The 10,823-nt window shown below is 43.1% G+C and overlaps 1 protein-coding gene across 4 annotated transcripts in view; it reads right to left on the minus strand.

Annotated features, from left to right (window-relative positions):
* The window catches only part of VPS35 (VPS35 retromer complex component), a 40,568-nt gene extending 29,759 nt beyond the window's left edge, over positions 1-10,809 (minus strand). For all 4 annotated transcript variants that reach the window (XM_089318839.1, XM_008248381.5, XM_089318841.1 and 1 more), the window contains exons 1-3: positions 10,744-10,809; positions 2,867-2,965; positions 726-822 (exon numbers count right to left, since the gene is read on the minus strand). In XM_089318839.1, coding sequence (XP_089174965.1) covers positions 726-822; positions 2,867-2,965; positions 10,744-10,746 — 199 coding nt within the window. In that variant the 5' untranslated portion in view covers positions 10,747-10,809. The remainder of the gene's footprint in view (positions 1-725; positions 823-2,866; positions 2,966-10,743) is intronic.
* Between the last annotated feature and the right edge of the window lie 14 nt (positions 10,810-10,823).

Below are 10,823 nucleotides of genomic sequence, written 5' to 3' on the forward strand. Positions count from 1 at the left end.
GCCCAAGGACTTGGACCATCTCCCACTGCTTCCTGCCATACTATGCTAATGGGTTTTAGAATGGCAAATGATTTAATTCCTTTCCATTTCAAAGTCCCACATGGTAAAATCAAAGCATTAAAAAAACAACCGCCAAACAGCCTCATATCCTTCATGAAGAATTTGAAAACAGATATGACAACTGCCCACTTAAAGAAGTTTAAGCACAGAAAAAGGGAATCCTTAAAGTTTTTCTTTTTCTCATTTAGCACATTTGCATGGAGTACCATTTAATTAAGACAATGAATAATGGAACTCCAGAAAAATATAATAAAAAACAAAAATAGCCTTATCAAGAAATGAGTATAAACTAGGGTAAACATTTGGTGCAGCAGTTAAGACGCCACTTGGGATGTTCACACTCTATGTCAGAGTGCCTGGTCTGAGCCCTGGCTCTTCTGCTTCCTATGCAGCTTCCTGCTAACGTGCACCTTGGAAGACAGCAGATAACGGCTCTAGTACTTGGGTCACTGCCACCACTGTGGGAGACCTGGACTGAGTTCCAGGATCCTGGTTTCAGCCTGGCCCAACCTCAGCTGTTGGAAGCATCTGGGGAATGAACCAGCACACGGAAGATCTCTCTTTGTGTCCATATCTCTGACCTTCAAATAAAATGAAAATAAGTAAAAAATTAAAAGAAAAAGAAGTATAATCCAAATGTTTATTCTTCAACATTCAAAAGATACAAAGTTCATAGTAGCTCTTTGGTGATAACATAGAAGTCCGCAGTTCACCGAGCATATTAGAAGCATGTTTCAGAGCATCCATGAGCTTGTTTTTATCCTGTAAAAATACCAAGAGAATTGATGAGAATGCGTACTTCAAATAAACATTTATCTTGGCTACATAAACCATTTACATCAAAGATTACTTACATAGTTTTCAAAGTACACAGCATTTAAATTGCTTTAATCACATAAAAATCAACCTTAAATAATTTCACCTTCTCTCTACCAAATGAAAAAGATGCACAATTTCTCACCAGGCCTGCAAAGCTTGGTAGGACCTTCATATCCAGAGCTGCAAATTGCCTGGTTAATTCTCATCTTTTCAATATCTAGAGATTAGAAAACTCTATCTGTTAATTCACATTCTACCTGCAATCAAGAGGGCTGGCACACTCATTCTTCCAAAACAGCTACTATCGTAACAAAGGCTCTGTCACAGGTTAAAGACTCTTTGGCACTATCAGGAGTGACTACCCACATAAGCTGGCTTTCCTTCAGTATCCTTCAAATCTTCACAAAACCCAGTATGTCCCACTCTACTCATAAATGAAGACAATTACTTGAGATACAGAAAACTCTACCCATACATAGAAAAAGAAACAAGCAAAAGCATACCCATTTTCTCCATTCCAAGATTATTTTTCTTTCCAAATTTATTTGCAAGGAAACCAATACAGTAAAATACAAACTAAACTCTAGAAATACAATACTAAACTCTAGAAACTAAAGTACTTTACAAAGGTAAAATATCATCATCATTGTGGCCAGCGTAATGGCACAGCAGGTTAAGCTGCCATTTGTGATGCCAGAATCCCATATGCGCACCAGTTCAACTCCCGGATGCTCTACTTTCAAACCAGTTCCCTGCTATGCACCTGGGAAAACAGCAGAAGATAACCTGAGTTATCTTGGGTCCCTGCCACCCATGTGGGAGACCGGATGAAGCACTAGGCTCCTAGCTTCAACCTGGCTCAGCCCTGGTAATTGCAGCCATTTGGGGAGCAAACCAGCGATGACCAATCTTTCTCTCAGTCTCTCCCACTAACTGTATCTTTCAAATTTTTAAATTTTTTTTTTAAATTTTTTGACAGGCAGAGTGGACAGTGAGAGAGAGAGAGACAGAGAGAAAGGTCTTCCTTTTGCTGTTGGTTCACCCTCCAATGGCCGCCATGGCCGGCGCGCTGCAGCCAGCGCACCGCGCTGATCCCATGGCAGGAGCCAGGTACTTATCCTGGTCTCCCATGGGGTGCAGGGCCCAAGCACTTGGGCCATCCTCCACTGCACTCCCTGGCCACAGCAGAGAGCTGGCCTGGAAGAGGGGCAAGCAGGACAGAATCCGGCGCCCTGACAGGGACTAAAACCTGGTGTGCCGGCACTGCAAAGCGGAGGATTAGCCTAGTGAGCCACGGCGCCGACCTAACTCTAACTTTCAAATGAATAATAAAAATAAACAAATTTTTAAAAAATCATCATCATAGCAATTTATTGATTATGGTACCAACCTATTGGGTTCAATTCCTTAAATTTTAATCCAGAGGATCTAAGTATAGTATAGCATCCACACAGATTCTCTTCTACCCTCTCTTGTAAAATACAAAAATACACAAAAGTTTAATTTTTCAATTGGCTTCTTGAATAAATATTATCTATTCAGGATGGAAATGACAGTTTTCAAAATTTTCAGGAAAAAAGTTGAATAGTTCAAAATGAATGAAAACACCTAAATTCATTCATTCAACAAATGATTATTGAGTACCTATGTCAAACACTCCACAGATTTGAGGTATGGAACCAAAGAGACTAGTAACTCAAGCCAACAGTGTTGTTATTTTTTAAAAGGCAGGGTCTCTTGTTCTCATGAGCTTACTTCCAAGTAGGGGCCAATCGTAAAACTTAAGTGTATATGTGAGTAAACATGCTCTCTGTTGAAATTACTTGACACAGTACATCAGAGAACTGGAACAGAAGACAGGTGCTGATGGACACTGAAGATTAGATTTACCAGAAGCAGGAATGCCCATAACTTTAGAAAACACTGCAGATAAGCTTCTTTAGGAACCTGAAGACTTCGACCGTGCCTCCCACATTTTCATTCTTACCAGGCATCTCTTCATTTGGAATGACTGGACTTTCACAGCCTGTATGGCTTCATCCAAGAGCTTTTCCTGCTCATCCTGAGGTGACTGCTGTGTTGTAGGCTGAAAAAAAAATTACTCCCATTAATGTTTCAGAAGCACATTCTTTTAGCAAATCAGTTATTTCTATAGTTCCAACCATACTCCCTCTCCAAGACGTTCCACAAAGGCTCATTCCAGCTCCACATTTGTCAGTTTGTGACAGCTACTAAAGTTAACAGCATAAGACTGTTGAAGCAGAACAGTAATGTAGTCGAAGAGCTGCTTCTTTCTCAAAAACTGATTCAACATTCCTATAGTAGTTTGGACTTTTGAGGTGCTAGCAATTTGTTAATTCTTAGTTTAAGGAAGAGTTTACGAGAACACTGACCCCACCCCGAGACAATATACAACAAGGAACTAAACAGCTTGGAAATAAAATACAATGGGTCGTCAAAGAGTCCACAGAAAATGTATATTACTAGGGGTGCCATTGTTGCAGAGGGGGTTAAGCTGCTACTTGCAATACCAGCATTCCATACCAGAGTGAGCAAGTTACAGCTGCCCTGCTTCCAGTCCAGCTCCCTGCAAAAGTACCTAGGAAAGTGGTGGAGGATGGCCCAAGTGCTTGAGTCCCTGACACCCACATTGAAGACCTCATGAAGTTCTGGGCTCCTGGCTTTGGCATGCCCTGGTCCTGCCCTTGCAGCCATCTGGAGAGTGAACCAGCAGTTGAAAAACCAATCTCTCTCTCTCTCTCTTTCTCCCTCCCTCCCCCCAACCCCACCACTCAGCATCTCAAAATAAACTTTTTGAATTATGCAGAATTCAAAATTTTTCTGCACCAAAATTAACTCATATTAACCTGTCATGTCTCAACAATTTGAGGCCCTAAGAATAATATATCAGTTTGAAATAAGACATCAGAGAAACATGAGAGAGGGAGAAACAGAAAGAGATTTTCTACTCAGTGGTTCACTCCTCAAATGGTTGCTCCATCTAGGACCGAGCCAGGCTGATGCCAGGAGCCTGAACTCCACCCAGGTCTCCCATGTAGGTGGCAGGGGTCCAAGTATGTGGGCCACCTTCCACTGCTTTCCCAGGTACATTAGCAGGGAGCAGGACTGCAAGTGGAGCAACTGAGACGCAAAGTGGTATTCATATGTAATGCTGGTGTCACAGGTGGCAGTTTAACCTGCTATGCCACAATGTCAGCCCCGATTTTTATCTTTTAATTTCATTTTTCTGCAAACCTTTTGAAGCCCTTTATGGCTGAAATTATTATTAATGACTAGTAGAAAATGATAAGGAGTACTCACATCACACAGCTCATTTCAAATACACAAATCTATTCTCTTTATCATCAGCAAAAATCCATTTGCAAAAGGAATTAGACCTCCCTGTCAGAAGTTAACCACTCCTTTATGCTGCATAAACAGTATCTAAGCCTCTACCATAGACTACATCATACTATAATTATAAATTTTGGTCATTTTTTATATCCTTGACCTGAAACATAATGGATACTCCATGAATGTTCAATACACAAATGAATAAATTTATTTTGCAATGTTTTTACATTATATGTTTAATTTCAATTTAGCCAAAGAATCAACAGAAAAATATATAAACAAACTGTGATATATATATATATATATAACAGAGTATTATTTAGCCATGAAATACTGACATGATATACAAATGAACCTAGATAACATTTTATATAAAAGAAGTCACACATAAAAAGGTCTCAAATTGTATGATAACACTTAAATGAAACATCTCTAATGAATAAATCATTCATAGAAACAGAGTAGACTGGTGGTTACCAGCAGCATGAGTGAGGGAGTAACTTGATGGGTATAGGCTTCCTTTTGAGGTGATGAAAATATTTTGGAACTAAACAGAAGAGGTGGTAATTGTACAATACTGCAAACATACTAAATGTTACTGATTGTTCACTTTCAAATAGATAACTTACGTAATACCTGTTTCACCTTTAAAAAAAAAAATTCCTAAAGATAGAATGTGTCCTATACAATGAGTTCCAAAGGCAGAGAGCAAAGGCTTACACAAACATGAAGGTAAAATTCAATCTGTTCCATTATCCAAGACAATCAAAACAAAAAAACTTCATTTTTGAGATTAACAATGAAACATAAGCTTCACAAAACATACTTCTAAACTAGAATAGTTTATTAAAACTGAAAACTCTCTTGACTTAATTTGGGGAAAAAATGAATTCAATAATAAGCAATGATGCCACACATCTCCGTTTATTTTTTTTCCTATGACAAACTGAGTTCCCATGCAACCACTGTTCCTCAGAAGTAAAAATAAATCTTAGAAAAAGATGCCTTTTAAACTTCACTTAAAGGAAACAATTTCTACAGAAACTCTACTAGCATAAAAAGCTGGTTTCATGGGTAAGGAAGCATTTAAGAATATTAACTTAATGAAATTTACAACTCTTCATGGTCTAGTCCCTTTAACTATAGTGAAACCAAGCTATCATTTGGATTTTAGTTTGGCTTCTAACCTCTTGATGTAATAGAGTTAACAGTAATTATAATCTGTGGATTTCACTAAGTTTAAAAGTTCAACTTAGCAATAAGTAATGATACATCAAAATATTTTTATATTTTTCTTACTGTAGTAAAAGTCATGAAATCTACATTTTAACCATCTTCAAGTGTACAGTTCAGTAGCAGTAAGTGCATTCACATTGTTGGACAGTTATCACCACCATCCACAAGCTCCTGGTGCCAGATCAGCCCAGCTCTGGCCTTTGTCGCCATTTGGGGAGTGAACCAGCAGATGGAAGACTTTTCTCACTGACTCTCCCTCTCTTTAACTCTGCCTCTCAAATAATTAACTCTATAAAACAAAAACAGAAACAAAAAAGACTAACTGCCACCTAGGCCAATCTACTTTCTTTCTCTGCTTTTGACTCTTCTAGTTACCTGATACAAATCAAATCACACAATATTTTTTCTTTTGTCTGGTTATTTCATTTAGCATACTGTCTTAAACACAGGCTATAAATGAAATAAAGCTATCATAAGGAAATGTACTTTTACATATTACTTAGACATATAGTTATACTACAAATGGCTATTTGTGTTTGTTTATTTGAGAGAGAGAGAGAGTATGCTCCCATCTGCCAATTTACTCCCCTAAATGGCCACAATAGCCCCTGACTGGGTGAGGCCAAAGCCAGGAGCTAGGAATACAATCCAGGTCTCCCACGCAGGTGGCAAGGACCCAATTATTTGAGCCATTACAGCTGCCTCCCTGGATCTGCAGGGAGCTAGAATCAAGAGCCAGAGGGGCTGGTGCTGTGGCACAGGTTAATCCTCCACCTGCGTGCCAGCATCCCATATGAACACTGGTTCTGGTACCAGCTGCTGCACTTCCAATCCAGCTCTCTGCTACAGCCTGGGAAAGCAGTGGAAGATGGCCCAGGCACTCGGGCCCCTGCACCCACATGGGAGACCTGGAAGAAGCTCCTTGCTCCTGGCTTCGGATAGGCTTAGCTCTGGCCATTGTGACCATTTCGGGAGTGAACCAGCAGAAGAAAGATCTTTCTCTCTCTCTCTCTGCCTCTGCCTCCCTGTAACTCTGCCTTTCAAATAAATAAATAAATCTTTAAAAAAAAAAAAGAGCCAGAGGACAGTATCAAATCCAGGCACTCAGATATGGGATGTGAGCATGTCCTAACTACTAGGCCAAATGCCCATCTCCAAATGTCTCTTCTAAGGGCTACTCTTGAGCCCCTTGCTGAGAAGTCTTGCATGTAGTAAGATCAACTATAGCATAATTTTCCATCACTAAATATAAGCCAGATAACCAACGTCTTCACACATGTGACACAGGTCTTCAATCTGCAAATGACTCTTTATCAGGTAAGAGAAAAATGTAAATATTAGAGAATCAAGATCAAAATAACATTTGAGCCGGCGCCGCGGCTCACTAGGCTAATCCTCCACCTAGCGGCGCCGGCACGCCGGGTTCTAGTCCCGGTCGGGGCGCCGGATTCTATCCCGGTTGCCCCTCTTCCAGGCCAGCTCTCTGCTGTGGCCAGGGAGTGCAGAGGAGGATGGCCCAAGTGCTTGGGCCCTGCACCCCATGGGAGACCAGGAAAAGCACCTGGCTCCTGGCTCCTGCCATCGGATCAGCGCGGTGCGCCGGCCGCAGCGCGCCAGCTGTGGCGGCCATTGGAGGGTGAACCAACGGCAAAGGAAGACCTTTCTCTCTGTCTCTCTCTCTCACTGTCCACTCTGCCTGTCAAAAAAAAAAAAAAAAAAAAAAAATTTAAAAAAAAAAAAAACCATTTGTAATTTGCCCATTTTAGCTTGAGACCAGAAACAGCTCTTTTAAGTCTACACAGATACAAGGTACAGAGAAAAACAAAGACCATCATGAACTGATCACTGATAAAACCATTCTCCATTCAAACCACATGCTTTCTCCTCACCTTTTATAAAATAGGTATAATAAGAGTACTTGCATCAGGGCCGGTGCCGTGGCTCACTAGGCTAATCCTCTGCCTGCGGCACCAGCACCCCGGTTCTAGTCCCGGTTGGGGCACTGGATTCTGTCCTGGTTGCTCCTCTTCCAGTCCAGCTCTCAGCTGTGGCCTGGGAAGGCAGTGGAGGATGGCCCAAGTGCTTGGGCCCTGCACCCGCATAGGAGACCAGGAGGAAGCACCTGGCTCCTGGCTTAGGGGGTGAACCAATGGAAGGAAGACCTTTCTCTCTGTCTCTCTCTGTCTAACTCTGCCTGTCAAAAAAAAAAAAAAAAAAAAAGTACTTGCATCACTGCTATGATAAATGAAATGACACAGGTAAGTAGTAATCAAAAAGTGTTTGAATTGTTACTATAACCCTTTTTAGATACAAGCAATTGTCTACAGCCTTTTTTTTTTTTTTTTTTAAGATTTATTATTTGAAAGGCAGAGTTACAGAGAGGGAGAGACAGAGGCATCTGCTGGTTCACTCTTCAAACAGCCGCAATGCCCAGAGCATTGCCAATCTGAAGCCAGGAGCTTCTTCCAGGTCTCCCAGGCCAGTGCAGGGCCGAAGGATTTGGGCCATCTTCCACTGCTTTCCCAGGCCATAGGAGAGAGCTGGATCAGAAGTGGAGCAGCCGGGACATGACCTGGCACCCATATGGGATGCCAACACCACAGGTGACAGCTTTACCTGCTACACCACAGCACTGGCCCCTGTCTACAGCCATCTTAGCAGCCTATTTCTTGGTCAATTTCCCTGCTCATATGCTATAGATGTAATCTGACAATACAACACAAATCAATCATACAGGGGCTGGCACTGTGGTGCAGTAGGTTAATCCTCCGCCTGCGGTGCCGGCATCCTATATGGGTGCCGGTTCTAGTCCCAGCTGCCCCTCTTCCAATCCAGCTCTCTGCTGTGGCCTGGGAAAGCAGTAGAGGATGGCTCAAGTGCTTGAGCCCCTGCACCCATGTGGGAGACTGGGAGGAAGCACCTGGCTCCTGGCTTCAGATTGGCACAGTTGCAGCCATCTGGGGAGTGAACCAAGGGAAGGAAGACCTTTCTCTGTGTCTCTCACTCACTGTCTGTAACTCCACCTCTCAAATAAATAAATAAAATCTTAAAAAGAAAAAAAGTTGTTATTCTTAATACCTCTACACAAAGGCATATAAAAATCAATCATATAATGTAAACTAATCTCACAAAGACAATTATTATGTTAAGGAAACGATGATTTGGCACAAATTAACAACCGAAACAGGGGGAATTAAAGAGATGCAGTGGGAACTTCAATACCAGACTGGAACTAATTTACCAATACTTCTCCCGAGGAGTCCTGTGGTAGGGCACACCATGCACATTCACTCCTATGGCTTCATTAATGGAAATACTCTTTCTTCTCCACGGGAGCCTCAGTTCCCAAATTACTTCCTATGGTCTTTACCAAGCTCCCTAAGCAAAACTCTTTCTCTCTCCCTCCAAGACCCCAAAGCACCAAGTTGACAGTGCAAGTAAAGCAATCTTCACATCATGTGACCGTAAGTTCCACAGGCATGTCTTCCCAAGTGAACTGTGAAGTTTGACCACATTTGCAATCAGTGCCTAGCACAATCTATAACACACGGATATTTGATGGACTGAACTGGATCCTAGAATTTTAGGAATGGAAAGGGCCAAAGAGGCCAACACTTGTTTTCAGACGTAAAAATGAGATTCAAACAAGACTGAGTGACTGCCGTTTGTGACAGGTCTGATACCCAGTTTACCTTTCCCAATAAAATTTATGAGGACAATACTGTGTCTGGCTTACTGCTCCAAACTGGTTTACCTATTTCAGAACTGGGGTGTGTAACAGAATTTCAATTAAGTGCTTTTCATTACAAAACCCTATAAAAGCAGAGAAACATACAAATCCTAAAGTTAAGTTTTTTAGTTAACTTATTTGAAAGGTAGAGATACAAAGAGACAGAGAGGTCTTCATCTGCTGGTTCACTCCCCAAATGGCCACAACAGCCAGAGGTGGACCAATCCGAAGCCATGAGACTGGAGCTTCTTCTGGGTTTCCTACACAGGTGTAGAGGCCCAAGGACTTGAGCCATCTTCTCCTGCTTTCCCAGGCCATAGCAAAGAGCTGGATCAGAAGTAGAACAGCCAGGACTTGAACTGGTGCCCATACGGGATGCCACACTACAGATGGCAGCCTTACTCACTACACCACAGAACTGGCACTAAAGTTAAATTTTTATACTAGTCTTATATCAATTCCCAATTGTAAAAATTCTTGAGAAATAAGTAAAATCACTTTGTATGGCAACCTAAAGAACTATACATCAAACATTTAGTTGCTTTCTGGAATTAACAACCTGTTTCCAGGCTTACGGAAGCCTGTCTGCAAAGTGAATAATGAGATAATTAAAACTGACATACAGTACACCATCATCCAAAACCATTATTTACCCAGTGCAGATTATGTCAAATGCTCATAAAAAGCAAGTGACAACTTGCCTTTGTGGCGACTAGACACAAGCATTCACATTTTTAGGAAGTTCAAGTTTATTGGCCAACAGCCACACCACGATGTGCTGCCATTAAGAAGAGGTTTTCAAGTGACTATTCCAGCAAGTGAAATTCTTGGATTCCATCAATGGGGAAAACAAGAGCGCCAGGATGCCCAATGAACAAACGCTAAAGGAAACAAGCATTCTCCTTTCCGACTGTCAGGATTAGTGGAAGACTGCATGAATCCTTCCCGGAAAATCACGAAAGCAGGTCCCTGGAATCCGCGGACAAACTCGGCAGCCTACGGGGTCTAAGCGCCCAAGAAAGGCCGGCACACTGCGGCCCCTCCGGGACGAATTTCTTGCACAGGAAAAGGCGAGTGGCCAATGGAGCACAACTAACTGAGCACAAAGGTGGAAACGCAACATCTGGGCGGGTCCCGGCGCCACCCCCAAGCCTCAGGCCCTCCGCATGCCCCCGACCCGGCCGGACGCTCGGACCTGGGACTCTGGCTTCCCTCCTGACAGGGAGGTGGCCGGTTCCACTGAGAGGCGGCCTCAGGCCTTTTAAGGACCCTCCAAAGCCTACGGGTCGATACAGCCTCTCGGTTCTCTCTCTGTCTCAGATAAACGGCCGCAGCCAGGAGCCGCCGCCCACCCCTGCCCGGATCCGCCTGCTCGCGGCCTTCCGCGGCCTGTCCCCTATCCCGCAGGCCAAGTCGAGCTGGTCTTAGCCCCGATCCGGCCGCAGGGACTCCCCTCCCCACCCTCGGGGCTCCAGGGTAACGAGAGCCAACAAGGGCTGCAAGAGAAGGCTAGGCCGGGGATCTGCCAACCCTTCAGCACTCACCATGGCGACTCCCCCGAGCCTGCTGCAAGCAGCACCTACCCCGCGCGGAACCTCCCGCGGTCAGGTGACGCTGCGGCCCC

The sequence above is a fragment of the Oryctolagus cuniculus genome, chromosome 18, assembly GCF_051225735.1.
Source record: "Oryctolagus cuniculus isolate XC-2025 breed Fujian yellow rabbit chromosome 18, ASM5122573v1, whole genome shotgun sequence".
Lineage (NCBI taxonomy): Eukaryota > Metazoa > Chordata > Mammalia > Lagomorpha > Leporidae > Oryctolagus > Oryctolagus cuniculus.